The 22,957-nt window shown below is 35.4% G+C and overlaps 1 protein-coding gene across 1 annotated transcript in view; it reads right to left on the bottom strand.

Annotated features, from left to right (window-relative positions):
- Nucleotides 1–18,813, bottom strand: part of LOC105220590 (homeotic protein labial) — a 29,449-nt gene extending 10,636 nt beyond the window's left edge. The window contains exon 1 of the mRNA XM_011197038.3: nt 16,927–18,813. Within this exon, the coding sequence (XP_011195340.2) occupies nt 16,927–18,202 (1,276 nt within the window). The 5' untranslated portion in view covers nt 18,203–18,813. The remainder of the gene's footprint in view (nt 1–16,926) is intronic.
- Nucleotides 18,814–22,957: the final 4,144 nt, after the last annotated feature.

The raw sequence follows: 22,957 nt of genomic DNA, 5'->3' as shown, positions 1-22,957 counted from the left end.
TATAACGGACATTGGCTTACTACCGTAATAAATGTGGCATTCTTATAGCGTTTCGACTTTGAGTAGCGCTCAAGATTGGGCTCCACACACGTGTCTGTATGTATGTATGTATGTATGTATATATGATGATAATATGTGGCAACGGCGTGGCATGAAGTTAATTTGATTTTTTTACTGAACACACACTCTATCTATATATAATATACACATATATGCGCACACACCTATCAGGAGTAAATTTTGTAACAAAACGTGACTAATAAGCCAGCAGGCGGTCCCGCAGCCTCCACGAAATTCCGTTGCAAGAACGCGACCGAAACGCGAAGCTGTGTTGCATTTCATGCATTTTTGATTGTTGTTGTATTTGTTACGGCTTTTTGTTTTTTCCACACAAAGCTTTGTAGCAATCACTTGCCTGCATATATTTCTTCCAAATGTTTGTAGCTTTATAAGACTTACATGCATGCATTTTATGAAGTCAAGATGACAAGTAGAAAGTTCAAATAACTGACAATAGCAACAATAAAAGACACAGTAACAAGCGAGTAGAAGCGCAGGGAGGCAACTACGAAATGACAAAGTAAACAGATTAGTGAATTTCGTCAAGTCATTATATTGCATATTCAGCGGAGAACTCACATATGACTGCCAAGCAGCTTGTTAGACTCCCTGCAACAGCTAATATTGCTTGCTTTTTGTTGTTGTTACATTTTTGTATGCACACACACACACAGAAATAATGTGGGTTTGACTTCGCTTGATGAGCCAAATGGCTAAGAAGCTAATTTAATTAAATTACTCTTCCCGTCGCTGCCTCCGTGCTTATTGACTAAAAGGGTTAATTTCGTTGTTGACAAATACTTATTTGGTGTTGAAAGTGAAAAGCGAGGGAGAAATGCATTTTCAAATGTTTATTGAATTTAGGGGCTATTTGTGCTCGTATTCTATTGCGCTGGGAACCCTTTACGAGTTTACAATATTGCATTGTCCAGTGAGTAAACTGACCCACCATATGTTCAGTTCAATATACGAATATTGTAACATATTGAGTAATATTGGCAAAATGTTAGAATGGTCAGTCAGAAACAGCTGCCTTTACACACAGATATTAGTTTCCAGTTTTCAAATGAAGGCTTATTAATTAAAAGGCTTTTGTTGCCTGAAGCTTCATGTTTCATATTAGATTTAGTTTAAATTGTATTTGTATTTCATTATTGTGGCTACCTTTCCAATTTTATTAAAATCTAGTTTTGAGATTGAGGGGCTATAGACATGATCTTGGTGTTTAGCTAAGTCCTTTTGCACCTACTAAACAGTAAAATACTGATATAATATCTTCAACATGCTACTTCGTGTGGACTAATTGACATTGTCAAGATTGATGTTAACAAATATTCCACATAGAAGTTCGATTTAAGAGTCCATATACTTCTGAAATTGGAGAGTGTTTTAAACACAAAAACATATTTGTCCTGCTGATCCAATCCACATCAAACTGCCATTCTACGAAGTTTTGTGTATGGTTATGTAGTTTTTTGGAAAAGATTGCCTTGGAAGTGTTTATTAAACATGTACCCTCAATTGTTGAGCCTATAGGATTTTTTAGACGAATAGCTTGAGGCCATTGAGATATTGTCCATCTCGATGGAAATTCATTATTTCGGGCTTGAGTAGTAGAGAGAAGGAAAGGCAAGTTAAAATTAAGTTGGGTTAGGTTAAAGAGCTGATCTAATGGATCTCACATAGACAGCTTAAATCGCCAGGCCTTTGCGATGCCACAAACTCCGAAGTATAGAAGCTACAGTCATTCAAGAGTCGAAAAATAGCTTGCAAAATTTGTTAAAGCGGTTAATAGCTAAATGCGAAAATTCATCAGGTTCGCAGAAACTAGCGCTATCGGTATTTTTCAGTCTCAGTCTGACGAAACCTGGACAGTGAATGCGAAAGTGTCTAGATTGTTTCAATCTCGTCTTCATCCATGCAACACCAGCAACTAGTTTCCTGAAGAATGTTTAGCCTCATGGCATGTAGACACTGTCCAGTAAGAACTCCTATCAGTGCGGTGAGTTGAACGAAGCCCTTCTGTGGATCTCCTACGATCCACACTAGACGAAAAAAATGTCGCAGTCATTAAGGTGATACTCTTAATCACCGCCAGCTAAGCTTGTGCGAGGTACCCAGATCCAATGACGCAAAAGCAAGCTAAGATGCGGAATTTTTTACATAAACTTATTCTGGATGGCAAAATCGGAAGATTTTAAATAAACATACTCTTCGAAAACAAACTTCCAATTGATTCAACAGACTGTAGCCGCTACTAAATTATTTTTGGTTCCAGTTCCAAATCCAATAATTTAAGCAATAAAATCTCCAAAGGTCTTTTTTTTTGCTTCGGAAAAAGAGTTCGGAGTTTTTGAGAACTATCATTCGTTCAATTCCTCATTATTATTTTATGATTATATTTATATTATAAGGTACCTGTTACTAAGTTCAGTTACAAATATAATGTTTTGGGTCCAGCCGCTTTGCAATTTATTTGCGAATATTTCATACGGTCATTTATGTAATAAATATACATATGTATCTAAAAGTTGAATATATATATAAATATATATATAGGTATTTGTATAGAAGCCAAGCATTTTACTAAATATGGAGTCTCTACTGCATTAGTTTGTTGTTTATTTGATTAGGTATGATTAGATATGTTTGTGTTAATACATTTGTATATATGTATTAAAGGAATGTCCAGATGACTCGTTAATTAATTATACGATGACAGAAACATTTTCTTCACATGGAATGCCAAGATAGATATGGTGGGCATACATATATATGTACATATAAGTTTATATAATTAAATTTGTAAATGCATATATGTATGAGTATTGTAAGCATTTATATGCATATACATAAGTATACTAACACAATTATAAAGTTGCTTTTGAATTTTGTTTTATTTGATTATCAAACAAGTTTAAATTTGCATAAATGAATGAGCACAGGTTGTTTTATCGTATATTATTTGGGAGTATAATACTAGTATAATAAACAATATATATAATACATACATATATAAATATGTATGTGTCTATATGATTATGTATAAGTAAAATTTAATAAGCGTACCTTTAACTTTTATTTGTTTGTATTTAATATTAGTTTTATGAAGCAAATATGGACGCTGAAACTAACGGCTCGCTATGCACGCCATTTTGTTTTGTTTGCGAAGTTTACACATACTCACTGCGAACACTATGTTCTTATGCATGCATGTGAGTACATACACTCATATACACCTAAGTAAAATACATTTGTATGTATGGATGTATCTAGTTGTGAATTTTTTGGGCCAGCATGTGCAGCCGTCATATGTGCGTAAAGTGGTGGCCTGCGTGTGAGTACATCTGCGCTTTATACTCTACTATGTATTAATTCAATGCCAGAAAAAGTAAAAATCTTAATTCGAATAATACATTCTGACAACATGACGGATCACCAACGAAAATACGGAGGCAAAGGCATTCAAGCTCTCTTCCGACTATGCATTGTTGTAGTTGCCAAATGCGCCGTGGCTGTTTTTTTTTCTCCCTTAATTTTTAGATGTGTATATTATTTCTGAAGTATTTTTTCTTTTTTTTTTTGATTTTTTTTGGAACTATGTACTACTATGCATTACATACTTGAGTATGTATATAATTGCATATATCTAATTTGAGATTTTTATGAATCTATTTGCAGGCAACTACCATATACATACATACGTAAGTGTGTGAGATACTTTAGTCACGATGTTTCTTTATTTCTTCACTTTTCAAAGAACCGTGTGAAATACATAAGTGTGAATATTAGAAAATCAAAGAGGCGCCATATACGAGTATTTTGAATGAGATCAATTTAAGTTCCTTAGCTAATAATTTTATACGTGTGCTCACTCATATGTGGAAGGCTTATTCAGACAACCTACTAAAAGACAAGCCTATTAAAATAAAAATGGCTAAAAATCCGCTACTAGTTATTATTAGTAGTCGTTGTTATTACAGAGTTTACTTATTTTTCTGAAACTTCAAACTTCATTAAATTCACCAACCCATATGTGTTCCAAAACAGCTTATTCGCCAAATTAAAATGTCAAGGTAACAAATTTCCAACAACATCTTTATTTCAATAATTTTTATTTCTGCAAAACAATTTGCAAGAAGACACCTTCCTCAATACCCCGAACCACTTAACAGCTTATCATATATACTTTGCATTTGAGTTTGAATTTTTTGCTGCTAAATTCTTGACAATGATGCTAATGTCATCATCAATCTTAGACGAAAATTTTCACGAAAGGCCTCAGAGCTGAAGGATATGCATAGAAGTACACATACACACATATGTACAACAACATCAAATATTTTTAGCAAAGAAAAGGCGAGGCCACTACTCGACTGCTTTCCTGCCAAACTGCCTGCCTAAATCTGTCACCGCATATAGCAACAACAACACAAAAAGGATGGCTGACAGCAGCACGGCATGGCGTTGTGTCACCAGGCCGTTTTTCGAAGACGTCGCCTGATTGGCATGTTGGTTTATTGGCTGTGCGTTATCTGCGCGTTTTCTTCTCTTCTTCTGTTGACAACGCAGAATTTTCATTAGGCAAATTAACAAATTATTTCGCTTTCAAACGTAGCACTTGTTACGAAGGTGGTTTAGCGCATTGTAAGCTTCTACGATTAGAGGGTGACATGCGTTGGAGGCAGTTATTGGTGTAGTAGCTGGTTAGCACTTGTGCTGACAAGTCTCCACGAGGCTTTAATGTGTAATTTAACTTTTCACCAAACTTGACTTGTTTACATGAGATAATTCGCTGGCTAATAAATCATTTTCAGTTTTTACTAATTCAATTAAACTGATATTAACGCTTGAGTTGGGTATTAAAATGTCAACAAGTGACGTACTCATACATAAGTACTAGTGTTTATACACTCATATACACTCATATTTATACTACTTATAGAGTAGATTTCTTTTATACTTTTTAACTGTCTTATGTATGTATTTTTGTAGTGTATGTTATTGTTGTATTTGGTATGATATTTTCAAGTATTACTCCTAGAAATATTAGCATAAAACTTAAGCTAGAAATCAATGTTTGCTTACGTTTATCCAACCACTTGACTGACACAAGTATTGACGACGCACGTCAGTGGGCCACTTGAGAGCTAAAGTTGAAAAAAAAGCTTACTAAACGCTTACTATTCGCAAGCAGATGTTTACTTAGAAGACACTTATGCGGAATATAAGTATACGTGGTGTGTTAAAAAAATAACGGGAATTTAAAATTTTTTTAATATTAGTATCAAATTTTTACAAATTTCCCACGTATTTTTGAATTTGATAATATCATATTAAAGAATTTTTTCATTTGAATTCTAAAATCATAAATCTAAATTTCGTACTCCTCCAAGGTAATTCTTAAATCGTTCATTTTTAAAACAAGAAAGTTATGGACATTACGTTTTTATGAGTGTATGTGTACTTTTAGATCTCTTTGTTGCTATACATATTATATACTCAATCTCCTTTTAACCGCATTTTCATGTTAAGATTTACCGCTATATCGCTGCACTACAAATACTTACAACAAAACACACTTAAGTGTGACCAATTTTTCACACAATAACTCAAAATTGCTGAAATCACTGCTCGCTGGAACAAAACTGCAGCTCGGACAGCCGCAAGTAACCAAAAACCGTTACAAGCGCACTCGCTTATCCACCATGATAAGGTAACACAAAAAAGTCGTGCGGTTGTCTTTTGGAGGCTTCAAGAAATGCCCTGCCGTTGGTCATATAATAAAACAATAACAAACATGCATATAAATCCATATGAACGCTTAAATGCCCCGTAGATATGTGAGTACATATCAATAGTTAGATATATATTGTCACCTGCGCTATAATAGCACCCGTTCATACTGCCGGCGGCATACGGTGAACAAGCCAATTGTATATACCCGTATTGTATGATAACTGTGTGACTGACTGACTGGCTAAGTGTCGTGGTGAAGACGTGCGGCGGTGCGGGTTGAGGGTGTGGCAAAGTGTGGTAAGGTGACACCGCGTCCAATAAGTGGTGTGCCGAAACGCAAAAGAATGTGTCATTGGAAAGACGCGGCTTCTTTGATTCAGCCATCACTATTTAATGCCAACGATTTATAAAAAGTCAAATTCAAAGCGTTTGAAAAAATATAGAAATGCCGCCCTTGTCATAAATTCATATCGGCGGCTTGGTTGTCCACATAAGTAGTATGTGATGGTTGATTAATGTCTGTATGTTTTCGCGTTAAATGTATGTATACTTATACAGTATACCCTTCTAGGATGTAAATGGGCTCAGAGTTGAAGCTCTGTTAAAAGCTGGGTCTTTTGTTTCGAAAACAATAACTTTGTACTGATTGTTGAAAGCTATTTTTTAACTGGTTATTTATTGAAAAATAAGTAGTTATGACCTTGATAACTTATTTCTAAATATTAAATACACTAACCGTAGTTCGAAATCGTTTGCTGTACCAACTTTTTACGCGAAATTTTAATACAACAGCCGATCTACCAACAATATACTACTCCGAGTGAATATCTGGTCCTTTCGGTTTCAACTAGCCATATTAAACCTTCTTGGCAGCTTTTTAGAGAATTGAGACAAAAAGTCATTACCATAGACCCTAGACCTTGGAGAGCACAGTTTTTTCAAATCGAAGCTTATCAAAACCCCTGACCTACTAGGTATGAAGAATGATTAACTTCTTTGGCAATCTATCGAAAGCGAAATTGCTAATCAACTCGGCCAATAGAATTCGCTCAATCCAAAGCATGCAAAGTAAGTTTCATCTAATTGATTTTTTAAAATTGGATTACAATAACCCGCTAAAAACCCAGTAAGTTTCACTAATTTTGCATTAAATTAACCATGACAAAAGAAAAAACATTACCGACTCGCCGCAAAGGGCGCCACAATTCAGTTACATGCCGGTCGCTATTGCAACTAAAGCCGACACTGATTTTTGTACCCATTTTAGATTGTTTATTTGCGCCGTAATATAATATAATCTAAATACTAAGTGCTATAATATCATAATTTAGAATAATCTCACTTTTTTGCATACCTCATAAACGAATGCATTTAGTTAGCACTTCCATTTATTTGTTATTATTTGCTATTAAACCACCTGCTGTTTCATTTGTTTCTGCCATTTTACATACTATACATATACACACATACATAAATATGTATATGTCAATATGTTATATGTAAAGACAATCTTTCATTGCGATATAAGCACATGTGATCGTGCTGTGCTTCCTTGTGGAAGCGCCTCTAATTCTATAAGATGATGGATTACCCGGCGCCAGCGTTATTTGAACGCTTTTTATCAGTAAAATTTGTATGAAATAAAATTGAAACGAAGCAAAAAGCTAATTAACTATTTACATAAATGCATATGTTTGTAGATATTTATATAAATAAATATATAAAAAAATATAAAGGTGCAACTGAAATACGATTTTGTTTGACAATTTTTCTTAAGTGAATGGTTTTTGCTAAGTTATGACAAATTATATTTCAAACATGCATACATATGTACATATGTACTTCTATGTACAAACATATGTTTTACTTTCCTTCAATAAAATATAATTTACTCATATATTGGCCTGCCTTCAATTATATGTATATATACTTCTATTTTTGAATGTATATACATATGTAATTTTGTTTATATGTATATAATAGTCTATATATATACATATATTTGTATGTACTCCTACGAATATTACCGTGCAGATATCTGTAATCTGATATGTGCGAGCATTTCGTCAAAATTTTTTTTGCGTCAACTCAGCGGCCAAGCAATCAACTAAACGCAACTATGCCCGATTCTATCATGCCGCTGAAGGAATTAAATGCGTTTTTATTAACGCAAATAAAAGATAAGATATCCTCGTTTACTTAGTGAAGAACGTGCAACCAAGAACGGGATGTCACTGGATCGACGAGTACTTTCGCATAAACTAAGTTGACATACAGCCAAGTAAATAACGAAAATTTTCACAAGTGCCTACAAAAATATATATCTATCTATTACGCATATATTACATAATACGCACAAATCAAATGGCTAAAACAACCCCATAAGACACTTGTGGCACCCATACCGCGTGGCCACCAAAGGTCAATTCCATAATATTGGTTAAGCTAATATTACTCAATTTCGGTTAGTTGCTTTGTTTTGACTTCGCAAAGCGAATAATGAAATAATATCCTTATACAAAGTAAATAAAACCATTGTAGGATAGTGAAAAAGACGGTCAAAAGAGTGTGGCGCAGAAATGGCAAACGGCGCGTGTTTTGACCGCACGCTAATGCGGTTTTCTTGTAGCGTCGTCCAGCCAATGCACAACCCTCAACTCAGCCAGACCGAATTTGATGAGAAGTGACATTTTAGGTGTGCAAATATGACAGAACTTCATGTCAACTCAACTCAGTGCTGGTTGTATACTAGTGAGAGCCGCGCTCGCAAAGATAAGATACACTGCCATAAATATACATATATATTTATGCTATATAGCAATGTTATACTAACGTCATTGCGAGTCAAAATTTTCCAATATTAGATTTTCAGACAGATAGTCCCCGGTAGTTGCAGTATGACCTAGTGAAATCATCAAGTGACGAGCATTTAGTCCCCACCGAAAAGGTGAATAAGCAAATAAAGCTATACTCACATACATATATACACTCGTAGTACATATATTTCGACTCGTAAAATATGTTTAATATTCGAAGTGAAGTGTTTATTAATTTAAGTTCCTTTATCACGCCATAAATCGTAGATTGCGATAGAAATCTTACAATAATAATATTTAATAATTGCAAACGAATATTTATTAAGTCTATCAAAGTGGAATACTGTTCAATGGTCATAAAGCAACGTATACCAGTGTACACTGAAAGCAAAAACGTATAAGGAAAATGTTTTTGGTGGAGATGACTTTGTTTATACAGTGACTCTCACGAATGAACTGGTATATGTATGTATGTATAGAAATTAATTTAGAATGAACGTCATATCATGATATATTTAAATATTTGGGAAGCTATGAAGAAGGAATTTAGCTTTTTTGAAGCAGAATTGAGGTTAGGGTTGCCATAATTAAAAAAGACACATATTAAGATTTTATACACATTTTTTGAAAGATTAAAATAAAAAAATAGAGTTGCCACTTTTTATGAAAAAAATAATTATTACCAATCCCTTCAAAAATTTTTATAAAAGCATTTAATGTTATAAATTGACTCTGAAGATGTTGTTAAAAATTGTTTAAAAATATAAATATATAATAATTGACATTCGCTGACTAGTTTTTTTGAACATTATTAATAATACAAATATATTTACTCAAAAAAGTTATACAAGTGTCTAATTTTTTTTAATTAATAGAAAAATACGTTAGGGTTGCCACAGTTTATAAAAAAATTAATTCAATCAATCAATCAATGCATTTTTCTTATGAGAATTCATGTTATATATTATTTACCATAAAATATTTTACATAAAATTGTTAGGATTGCCACAAGTAATAAAAAATTCAGAATTATTGATTTTTATAGATTTACATATTCTAAAATATTTAATGCTAATGTCTAAAATGTTTAAAGATTAAAATTAAAAAAATTAAGTTTAGGGTTGGCACAATTTTTGAAAAAAAAAATCATTGACAATCACTGGTAAGTTTTTATGAATATTATTAAATTTTACTCTAAAAAATTGTATGTTAAATTGTTTTAAGAATAAAAAATATAACTAATAATAAAGATATTCTCTACGACATTAGCCTTATATATTTTACTTAAATATGTTGGGAATAAAATAAATAACAATTAGAATGTACAAGAATATCATTCATGTTTAGCACTGGGAGGCACTGTACGACTTGTTTGCATGACAGCTATTAACAGTTGGCGCTTAAAAACCCAAAAAGAAACGAGACTTGGCAGGAATTTAATAATACGTTTTCAAAACTGTTAGCTTGGCGCACACAGCGACTTTGTCACGATATTACAGAAAACAGAAAAAAATGAAAAAAAAACGAAAAACAAAACTGAAGTCTGACAAACTGAACTGTTCGCTCTACCATAGACTCGATTCGATACGATACTCGAGTCAAGTTAACCCTAAACACATTTATAACAACACACACACACACGAATGTAGAAACAAATTCATACACACGGGTGATTTGGTTGTGGCCAGTGATGTTATCTGGCATTCCTGGTGGTCACTTTTCAATCTACAATGAATATCATTTTATTTCATTTCGTTCAACTCAATTCAACTACTTTTCAAAAATGTTGGTAATTAATTCATTTCACTGCCTGTGGCTCGGTGGCTCGGTGGCTCTGACTCGTATAAATTCATGTATAGAACTATGACGCTCGTGCTAGTCAAGAATGCTTTTGCTTGTGTTGTTGTTGTTGTTGCGTTTTAGCGTTTAGGAGAATACCCACATGCATAACTGGAAAAAAAAGTTTGTGAAGTAACGTCGCGTGATAGTGTCAAGAAATATCAAAACATCACATCAAATAAATGTTAACTACTCGAGCTGTTCGTGGACATTTGGCGGGCGGGAGGTTGAGCGACGACTGGTGAGACCGTCAAAACTATATGTACTCGCATTAGATATTTTTTTTTACACTTTGCCTTACATTTTAACTCACTTTGAATATGCATTTAGACGTTCGTTTTTTGGTCGTTTTTTTGGGGAAATGCCTGACAGACACAACGTCTGCCTAGATATATGATATGCAGTTAGTCCACAGACACACACACACACACACACTCACATATCATTTCATAATTTGGCTCTTTTGTTTCAATAATTTTTATCCTAAAATGATATTTGTTGTTGTTGTATGGCGCTATGTGGTATATGCAAATGATATATGTAAATATATTTCACTTTCCACTTTACACTTCATAATTCACTTAGTCAGTTAGGGGACAATGACGGGTGTCTAACATAGTAACATTGCGTGATTGCTCATTTCAAATGGGTATAGAATAAAAACAAAAAATATAAAAAAATGAAAAAAAAATAAAAATTAGAAATAAAAAAAATAGTAATAATAAAAAAATTAAAATAAAAAAGAATAAAAAGAAAATTAATAAAAAAATAAAAAAATTTCAATTACCAATTAATTTAGTAGAGACATTTAGTGAAGGCCGCTCAATACCAATAAAGTGTGTGAAATAAAATAATTATTTTTTAAAACTCCAACAAAAGCTGTTCCCTATTTATTTGCTTATTTCCTCAATAACAAGCATTTAAATATCTCCTATCAAATAGTAGTTATTTTTAAAACATACTTGTTTACCTCTTGCAGATAGTGCACAGTTATATTTGATATTTGATAAACTGAAACTTCCGGTCATTTTATACGCTGTAGTTAACAGTTATCAATTGATTGTACGCTTCTAATTAGCGACTTGCTCAACGGCAGTCAACAGCTATGGGGTTGATTTATAAAATTTTTCTTCATTTCTTCCAAGATTGCACCTGATAAACTTATCAAAGTGTTTTTGTAAGTGTTGTTGGTGAAGGTGTGTCAGTGTGTTTGCGTTTGGCGAAATATTTCGTTTTATGCACTTTAAATTCACATTTAATTTGTTGTGATGTTTGATAACTAATTTAATTAGGAGAGCTCGAAAAATGTTTAGTCACGCATTCTTTGCTATAAATATAAGTCTGATAGCCGATTTGAGTTGTATTTGTTGTTAGTAGAGACTAGTTTGCATTTCGTCATATGTCGTTAGCGTTAGATGTGAATGTTTTATAGTAATGCAGTTGCAAAAATAGTAAGAATGATGGAAGGAGTATATACATATATGTACAACCACCTATATATTTGAAACTCTTACTAACAGATAGTTGTCGAAGAAATCGCTGAAGTATATGATAAAAATATACTTCAGCGAAAAACATATGATATTTCAAAGAATTTGAAGTTTATAAGAACAAAATGAGATGGTATTGGAACCAAATAAATCAAGAATTGGAATCATTTTCTTAAATTTATATGAAAAATGAATCCAAAAATACCCAACTTGAACTGGTATGAAGTATATTGATCTTCACTTGAAAACGAATTGAGGGTCCATGAGTCCAGTTTTATAGTGACAATTCAGTGTAAAAAAAATATTATTTTTTAAACCTTTGATTACTATTGAACGTTGTACGAGTAATACCAGTGTGTCTTTTATTGCAATTTACGCTTTAAGACGAGTATATAAGCTATCTACTACCGGCTTGAATGTTTTCGAACATAACATTGGCTACCACTTTCAATTATTGTGCTGATTATGCTATTCCTTAACTGAGCCACGGCTGGAATGACATGACAGATGGATGAGCCATATTTGCAAACCGATAGCTTTATGTCAAGGCACAGTGTTCATGGGTTGATCAAAAGAATGAAACTCTAAAAGCTTAATTTTAATTTTAGTTTTAGTTTTTAGTTTTTAGTTTTTAGTTTTTAGTATTTAATATTTAGTATTTAGTATTTAGTATTTAGTATTTAGTATTTAGTATTTAGTATTTAGTATTTAGTATTTAGTATTTAGTATTTAGTATTTAGTATTTAGTATTTAGTATTTAGTATTTAGTATTTAGTATTTAGTATTTAGTATTTAGTATTTAGTATTTAGTATTTAGTATTTAGTATTTAGTATTTAGTATTTAGTATTTAGTATTTAGTATTTAGTATTTAGTATTTAGTATTTAGTATTTAGTATTTAGTATTTAGTATTTAGTATTTAGTATTTAGTATTTAGTATTTAGTATTTAGTATTTAGTATTTAGTATTTAGTATTTAGTATTTAGTATTTAGTATTTAGTATTTAGTATTTAGTATTTAGTATTTAGTATTTAGTATTTAGTATTTAGTATTTAGTATTTAGTATTTAGTATTTAGTATTTAGTATTTAGTATTTAGTATTTAGTATTTAGTATTTAGTATTTAGTATTTAGTATTTAGTATTTAGTATTTAGTATTTAGAATTTAGTATTTAGTATTTAGTATTTAGTATTTAGTATTTAGTATTTAGTATTTAGTATTTAGTATTTAGTATTTAGTATTTAGTATTTAGTATTTAGTATTTAGTATTTAGTATTTAGTATTTAGTATTTAGTATTTAGTTTTTAGTTTTTAGTTTTGAATTTTGAGTTTTTAGTTTTTAGTTTTTAGTTTTTAGTTTTTAGTTTTTAGTTTTAATTTTAATTTTAATTTCAATTTTAATTTTAATTTTAATTTTAATTTTTTAACTTCTTTATTTTACACACAATATTATCCACCTCGTACCACTGTTCATCAATTGCAGTCGTTGTCAGAGTCAGCGTTGCAACGACAGTTCGGCTGCCTGTTGCAGCACATTTCAATAATCATTTATTTGACAAGCAACTTGACTTCCAGATCAGTACAAAAAAAAATATATGTGCCTTTTCGAGTTCTCCTTTTTATCTGATTTTCATGTATTATTGGCTCGCTTTAATACGAGCTGCAGAACTAAATAGAGAGGGTACAATCTTCTACAAGAGTGTACAGCTCCTGGCGTATGCCGATGATATTGATATCATCGGAAGCAACAACCGCGCCGTTTGTTCTGCGTTTTCCAGACTAGATAAAGAAGCGAAGCGTATGGGTCTGGTGGTGAATGAGGACAAGACGAAATATCTCCTGTCATCAAACAAACAGTCGGCGCACTCGCGTCTTGGCTCCCACGTCACTGTTGACAGTCATAACTTTGAAGTTGTAGATAATTTCGTTTATCTGGGAACCAGCATTAACAACACCAACAATGTCAGCCTTGAAATCCAACGCAGAATCACTCTTGCCAACAGGTGCTACTTTGGACTGAGTAGGCAATTGAAAAGTAAAGTCCTCTCTCGACGAACCAAAATCAAACTCTATAAGTCGCTCATTATTCCCGTCCTGATGTATGGCGCTGAAGCGTGGACGATGACAACATCCGATGAGACGACTCTTGGGGTTTTCGAGAGAAAGGTTTTGCGCAAGATTTTTGGTCCTCTAAACATTGGCAACGGCGAATACCGCAGGCGATGGAACGATGAGCTGTACGATTTATACGACGACATTGACATAGTTCAGCGAATAAAAAGACAGCGGCTACGCTGGCTAGGTCATGTTGTACGGATGGAAGAAAACACTCCAGCTCTGAAAGTATTCGATGCAGTACCCGCTGGAGGAAGCCGCGGAAGAGGACGACCTCCACTCCGGTGGAAAGACCAAGTGCAAAGTGACCTGGCTTCACTTGGTGTTTCCAATTGGCGCCAAAAAGCAAAAAGGAGGAATGAGTGGCGCGCTCTGGTGGATTCGGCTATAATCGCTTAAAGCGGTTCCTACGCCAAATATATATATATATATATATATATATATATATATATATATATATATATATATATATATATATTGGCTCGCTTTTACTGCGCGCATACATATGTACAAACACACACACGCACAAGTGACCACAATGCGGCAATTACTTATTGGCGTCACCATCTTCCCTGACGGAGCTGACTGGTTGAGTGTGGCGTTCTCATTAATTACACATTACGATTCATGTAAATGATACTTTTTAGCACCCATAAACAGTTCACACAGGTTTTTTGGGCTTTTACATTTTTCGCTTACGAAATTAGTGCGGATTATAATTGTAATGTTATTGTCAAACTGAAATAGCTAATAAATGAAATTATTTTCGAATTTCCTCTTTTATAGCGTGAAATGTCTTTCTTTCTTCAACCACATTCCTCCCACCCAACAATCACACATTTCTCGTAACGTCTTGATGAGTTAGACATTCCGAGTCAACGAGCTAATTTTGACTTATTCGCACGAATTCCTGACAAGTGACAACCTGACTGCACAGAATTGACAAAATTATCTGAAATATGCAAAATTCACGAAAACGTTCAGTCATTCTAAAACGGCGCGGTGGTGTGACAAAGTCTAAGATGCAAACGCAAAGGCCAAAGCGGTGCAGAGGCGCGGTTCTCTTCCACATTGCGGGAAATATGATTTTGCATTTATGCGCATATACTATAACTGTATGTAGGTGTATATGTGTGTGTTTGGCATTCGCGTATGAGATTTTTATTTTTAGGTGACATACCCTCGGTTGGACGTCCGCTGGTTAGCGAAATATCTTGCCTGTCAATCAATTGCCAGCGTCATCTTTTGCTTGTTTTCTTAATTGTTGTGTTGATTGTTGTTGGCATTGTGTTTTTGTTTCGAAGTTGTCTTACATGTGCATATGTGTTCTTGTACTCAAATCTGATTTGTTGGGGCTAGAGATAAAACTTATACCATATTGAGTAATATTAAGCCAGTTCCTAAAGCAGTTTTTAGTATATAACCAATTTGAACCTGTTAAGTTTTTCAAAATTTTAATTGAAGCTTAATTATTGATTTTTATTTAATTATTACCTAAAAGCTTTACTTTATTCAAGTTAAATTCTACAAATATTTAAAAAATTCCCAACTAGAATTAGAGCGTAGAAATTATGCGACATTGGACACTTGGTGTTATATCGAATTTGAAAGGTAGAGGATTATAATGAGGTCATGACTGAATTAACAAAAAGCAATTGGACAAATCGGGAAGTTTTTATAAAATTATGTGTAAAAAAAATTTGTTTTAAGCTTTGTCCAACAAACAGAACTCTTGAGGAGAAGATCCTAAAGACTTCAAGAACTTTCAAAACTTATCTACAATAAAATTTTACTGGTGATCGTCAGCCAATCTCTAATCTCAACGGCTCTACAGATTATATAGATGAAAATTATATGCTATATACTAGGGAAACTGGAAGTAGAGGATAAGTTGGAATAACGAATTTGACTAGCTAATTAATGGTTGAATAAGATGGCTAGCTTATGTTTCAAGAACGGATGGAACGATATGGAAAGAGGAAGAAGAGGAAGGCCAAGGTCAAGATGAATTGGTGCATTAATTGAAGAACTGAAGAAACTTTAACTGAAAAATTGGAGGAATATGGCAAAAACAGAGTTAGATGAAGGTGTATGGTTCAGCAGGTCGAAGCTTACAAAGAATCAAAGAATAAAATAATAATTATATTACTAGGGAAACTTAAAATTTAATTGTTGACAAGGTCATTTTGAAGAACTTTCATATCAAGATACAAATTTTTTGCTGGAATGTAGATACTAAAATACTTTCTTCTTTTGCCGAGTCACTACAAATGGTGTTTAGTGAGGGTGTAGAAGAAATCAAAAAGCAAATATGTGTGTCTTCAAAAGTCTTCAAAATTACTTTGTTGTTGTTTTCATAAGTACCCAAGTACCTAAGTAGTTGTATGTCGAGGAACTACGTTTAAAACGAGTAAAGATTTGTGAATTATTTCATAATAATATTCATAATATCACCTCCAGCTTAAGTATCTCTTATCGCTTTGGCTGCAAAAGCTACCACGTGTGCATTACATTCTATTATATTAATTATAACTTGATTTTCGATAATACGATAACGACTATCTCAAGAGCAAGGCAAGCAGATTGCGGCCTTAGCGGTGACCAAACTAAATCGCCGTTATATTTGTTTGTACGAGTGTGGGTATAAGGTTAATGAAAATAGTAAACAAACTTGTTTAATAATATTTTTTATGTTTTTGAATGAAAGGTTTTAGAATCTGATGCAATATAGAAAAAAATTATTCTTTGAATTGTTCCGATTATGCTTTCAGTCTTTCTGGATAACTTTTGGTTCTTCTTAGTTTTGAAGCATAACTGAATTCTCTCCCACATCTTCACAAAAATCGAATTCCAAGAACTCTCACTCACCTTGTGGTTTGGGTACGTTTCGCTTCAACTGCATCCATTTATACGTGGGCAGATTGCTGGCTTGATTCGGCGATTTGTTGTGTGAGCCACCCGCTTGACTGGATGCGGAGCCCGGCGATGAGGGCAATCCCGTGCAGTCGGGCGAGACAACTTGCTGACTGCGCGCGCTTATGCACGGCCCATTTGGCGAACCGTGTTGTTGCAATTGCGCTTGATGTTGCTGCATGTGTTGTTGTTGTGCTTGTGTTTGATGCTGATGCGGATGTTGGGGTGGCGCCACCGTTTGCATGTGCGCCATATTCAAGGGATGCATGCCCAACGATTCCATAGGAATGCCGGCATCCATGGAGTAACCGCCACCCATATGCTGATGATGCCACATCTGAGGTGGTGACTGCTGTTGACTTGCTGACATGGCTTGCTGCATTAGGGGTTCGTCGAAGGGTAAACCAGAGGCGCCGTATGTGGAGTGCAAGACGGCAGCGTATTTTTCCTCTACATTAGCGCCGCCACCAACAATATTGTTTGAGGGCAAAGCAGCATAGCCGTGTTGCATTTGTTGTTGCTGTGGCGCATTTTGATTGTATAGGCAATCCAAATTGGTGTAGCTTAAACCATTTTCGGAGCTTATGATTGGCGCATCAATGGGCGCTGTTGGATTGATTTGCACCGCGTTGGACGCGGATGTTGGCGAGTTAGTCGCAGGTGGTATTGCTGCCACGGCAGCCGTCGCATAATAGGAATGTACCGAATCACTTTCATAGTAGGAATCTGTTGGCGAATGACTTGACGGATGTAGCGGTGTGCCCGAAGCAGCGCCCGCGCCAGCGCTTGAAGATGTTGTAATACCGTATTCCGCGGCACTTGGACTGAAAAGATGTGCGTGTGCAGGGTAGATGGATTGTTGTTGCTGCGCTTGCGATTGTTGTTGTTGTTGCTGTTGGAGTTGGGAGCTAGCTGAAGCATTTTGATTTAGACCAGCAGAAGCATGTTGCAATTGTGCTGGTGGCGGCGTTAATTGTTGTTGTTGCTGCGTGTAATAGTTCGGTGACGAACCGTCCGTCACGTAACCAGCATAACCCAATGGGTGTTGATGGTGGGGCTGATGGTGATGCGTTGGCATTGCCGCAGCGGCTGCAGCGGGAAAATAAGCGTTCGGGTAACCCGTTGAGGAGACTACCGCTGCCATATCGGCGGCGCTGGCAGCGCTATTGGCATGATAGCTATTCTGATGATGTGGATGGTGATTGCCGTACATGCTGCTAATGTCCATCATATTGAAAATCAGCCAAGTTGGAGTGAGTTACTAAATATACAACACAGGTGCAAGGGTTTAACGGTAATTAATATAATTTATTTTAATTTTATTTAGTTTTCTAAAGTCCTTAAATGCTAGAAACTAGCTTATGTTTACACTTTTCACTTTCAACACTTTGATTTTGCATAAGACAGGCTTATTGGTTTATGCAAAAACTTACGTTTCACACAAATTGAAACACAATTTATTTTTCTAACTAAACGTTTGATTATTTGCTAACAGTACAAAAACACAAAACACTTGTGACAGCTCATCGCGTTTAGCTGATTTTTTTAAGTACTTTTATTTACTTAAATTAAGCAATTTTTTAATTTGTTTACACACTTTTTTGTAGTGCTTGCGAGCACATACTATAGAAATAAACGAGTTCGTTACTACCAAGTCACACGTTACACGCACTTTGCGTATGAGTTCTTCGTTAAATTCGTCGAACGACACGCGCTCACAGAACACTCTATATTTATTATTACCGCACAACCAAATCGTAACTGAATCAGAGCACGATTGCTGGCGAACTACACGGCCGGCCACTGCAACCACCAACGCCAACACCAATGCGAGCACAACAAACATCACTGTCCCACCACCGCCAGCTGATAAGCCGCCGAAAACCCGGTTGGACGAGCTCCGCCTCTTTGCGACAAACGAACGGAGCTGCGACCATCTCTCTCTAATAGCACACGAGTTGCTGGCGAAACAGCCTGCGTGTGAGTGGAATGGCATATTTGTCGCAACAAGCATTTGTCATATGTTGGTAGTGAGTCAAATGGCTCTTGTGATAAAGTCTGAAACCAGCAGCAAGCAAAACATTTTTTTTTTTGAATCCACAAATGTCAGCGTATTTGCTTTTCCAATAAGTATATATGTACACACCAACCATTGTATGGTGTTGTTGTTTTTATTTTTGCTATTAGCTAGTACGTGCGTAGTTGCTGTTCAGTAGTTTTTCTGGCTAGGAATTAGTCACTAAAGCCGAACCGGTTGTTTTGTTGTTATTTTGGGATTTGCTTGCAACGCCCCTGAACACTGCATACTTTTTTGTTTTTGTTGGCTTACCTTTGACAAAAAATATTTCTATGACAGTTACGCCAACGTAAAAAGGGATACAAACAAAAAAATGCGCAGTGAAAAAAAATAATTTGTTTAAATATTCATATCCTAGTGTAGGAATTGTGGTCACGAAATTTCAAGGTGCAGTAATTGGCAGTGCGGCGATCACGCAGTTGGTGTCCCCCTTTGGAAGCAGATGCTGGTCACAACGTCACACATTTACATATGTATATACTAAGGCACTTACAAACTAACTCGCCTAAATGCTAAGCTTATGATATCGAACCTTTGGGGCAGCGGCAGCAGGAAAACCTCTTTCGCTAAATTGTTGTTGTTGTTGCTGCTGCTGTTTAACATGTCATGTGCAATTTACGCGTCCGACAGCTATGCCCCATGGATTGGCATTCAGAGAAATCGTTTTTTTTTTGCACAGCACAGTGGGAATCTTTAGCATATGTGTGCACCTACATATGGATATGCTTGTGGCTGGAATGCAGTTCAACTCCAGCTCCAGCTTAAGGATCTGCGCACTCAGTTATTTGGCTGCTGTGGGCGCACCGCTTGCCACTTCGTCATAACGGCGCGATACTTTATCTCACTTATTGCTCCGACAGTTGCTGCTGTTGTTGCTATTGTTTTATTGGTACCTACTGTTCACTGCGCGTCGATATCTCAATTTTGTTTCCTCCTGTTTTGCGCACACCTTTCAAATATCATCCTCATACCATGGACAACTATTTCCTTTTGTGCACGGTGTACGAGTATGTTTGTCTTGTGTCCTCTGTCTTGTGGCTTGGTGTCTTTATCTAAAGACGTATATGATTGACATTTTGAAAACTTCTGTCAGTAATTCATACGGCGATGTGGTATGGTAATTTCTGGTTGGGCTCCATTGGGCTGGATTAACATGTTTCGAAAGAAGTAAGGATAAAGTCATACAGTTTTGTATGTACATACATATATATATATATATACATATACATATATATATACATTGGCATGTGCAGTACGAGTTAGTAAACCAATAATTTTGTTTGCTTACATATTTACACTATATAGAATTGCAATTAGTGGAAATGTGAGGAAAACACCTTCTTTGTAAATTTTATAACCGTTATGTAAAAATTATTGTATGTATGTATGTATGTGATTGGCGTTCAACCGTTTAGCCGTTTATAGCCGAATCGATGAGAGCGCGCCACTCCTCTCTTTCCCTCGCTGTTCGGCGCCAGTTGGATATCCCAAGGGTAACCAGGTCGCTCTCCACCTGGTCCCTCTAACGGAGTGGAGGCCTTCCCCTTCCTCGGCTTCCTCCGGCGGGTACTGCATCGAACACTTTCAGGGCTGGAGTGTTTTCGTCCATTCGGACAACATGACTTAGCTAGCGTAGCCGCTGTGTTTTTATTCGCTGAACTATGTCAATGCCGTCGTATAACTCGTACAGCTCATCATTCCATCCTCTGTGGTAATCGCCGTTGCCAATGTTCTGAGGACCATAAATCCAAGCTTCTGCACCGTAAAGCAGGACGGGAATGATAAGCGACTTGTAGAGCTTGATTTTGGTTCGTCGAGAGAGGACTTTACTGTTCAATTGCCTACTCAGTCCAAAGAAGCACCTGTTGGCAAAAGTTATTCTGCGCTGGATTTCGAGGCTGACATTGTTGGTGTTGTTGATACTGGTTCCCAGGTATACGAAATTATCTACAACTTCGAAGTTATGACTGTCAACAGTGACGTTCTTGTTATATAATTACAAGTTTACGTAATTCAGTATTATCACTGATTTTATGTACAGGATCTTTCAATAAGAGCGCTGCAACAGCTTTTTTTATTAAAACAAAATTAAAATTAAATGATGTAAATTAAACAACAGTTTAGGATATCAATGAAATTTTTTATTCATGTGAAAGTGCCATTATATATGGGACTCGATTTCTTTTGCATGGCCACCGGGGACGCTTGCAGAAGTGCGGACATTGAACCCAATTTTCGTGAGATAACACGTTCACTAAACTTGGTTTTCGATAAATCGATTATGACATCCGCTGTGTGGCTTGTGGCGTTTATTGGAACCACATATTGTCCAAGTCCATATCATTCAATTCGGACCAAAAATATTGGGTTATCGTTGAGCGGTCAGACAGGACGATTATGATGACCATAAATTGGATGTAGAGGCCACTGACTCCGAATTTCGATAATAAATCTTAACATTTTCGACTAGTTGTAGGATCGTATATCTTTCAATAAACAAATGGCTAATCTTACTGAAGAGAAATGCCAAAAGAGCGGGAAAAACATGGCGTCGTTTACTGTCCCTATCCGTTTACTTTTGTAGCGTCCCTTTTGAGAAGCCCTTTATGTATTCAATACATATTCGTTCGGTTTTTTTCTTAAAATTTTAAGCATGTAAGATTGTATTACTAAACTACTACAAAGTATTGTCCATCTGAAGCTATAATATTTTCCAGTTTTTCTGGCAATTTGTGGATTCCATCTTAAAAGAACTGAGCCGACTTAACGACGAAGAATGCATCAAGATATCAAGATTCTTGTTACCTTGTTCTGATGTGAATGGTCTTACAAGGTTTGGACTATAGAGACAAGGCTTCCCAGCCACTGTCTTTTAGGCTTCATATATAAATATTTGCGTTTATAGTTGTCTTAATGGATATATTTTTCATTGCCAGTAACTACCCGTTGCAAAAATTCCTTTTTTTTCAACGAGTAATGCTTCCAGTTCCTCATATTTTTTTTGGCGTTATACGTCTTCCAATGCTGCTAAATTGTAAGGTCCAAAGCATGCTTGTAATATAAATCCTGGAATCTCACGTAATGGCGATATGAGTACTAGTACACCGTAGTGATTGCTGAAGTTGTTAGTTGTAACACTCATCACTGAGAGTTGAAAGGATTTCCTAAAACCTAATCCAAGATAAATGGACTCTAAATCGGCTCAGGGGATAATAGTTTGAAGATATTAATCTAATGAAGTACAAATTGTGGAGGCTATTGCGGATTATTATTGATCGCTGCCAAATCAGATTTAATCCTACGTCGATCGCTTATAAAAGAGTACTCTCGAGCAAGAACACAAGTACCGTAAGCAATTAAAATTAAATTAGAACTCTCAACATACATATTTACATATAATAAACAATTTCAATTGTTTTATACTGTTGACAGTGGATTTTTAGTTATGCATTCCCACAGTCTTTTAATGCTTTAAACACCTGTTGGTGCCAGTCTAACCGACGAGTACGTAAATAACGCTAATCGATAACTTCAGTTTGGAGTACCATTGATAGACATTATTACGGGAGGCTTTACGCAATGTAATAGAGTGCAGCGCCAGCCGCCACACTTTGTGTACTTTGGGCTTAGTCGCGTAAATGTGAGCTCAGTGTCAGCGATAGAATCAATCAATATGGTCAAATCATGCATGGTGGCCCTATTGTTGCGGTAGCTGGGCCAACGGTTTTATAGCTGTGGCGCGACAATGTCGCTCAAATCCAATGCACATGCATTTACACACTGGAGTTGGTGTGTCGCCAACTTGGCACAGAAATCTCATTAAGCCAACCTGCAGCTGTATTACTAGCGCCACGCACGAGTTCCAGTTATGTATGTATATATGTAGTCCAGTGGTAAGAGATGCCGACC

This window comes from Zeugodacus cucurbitae, chromosome 2, assembly GCF_028554725.1.
Source record: "Zeugodacus cucurbitae isolate PBARC_wt_2022May chromosome 2, idZeuCucr1.2, whole genome shotgun sequence".
NCBI lineage: Eukaryota > Metazoa > Arthropoda > Insecta > Diptera > Tephritidae > Zeugodacus > Zeugodacus cucurbitae.
Note: the sequence above shows the minus strand (reverse complement) of the source record. Positions and strands in the feature narration are given on the sequence as shown.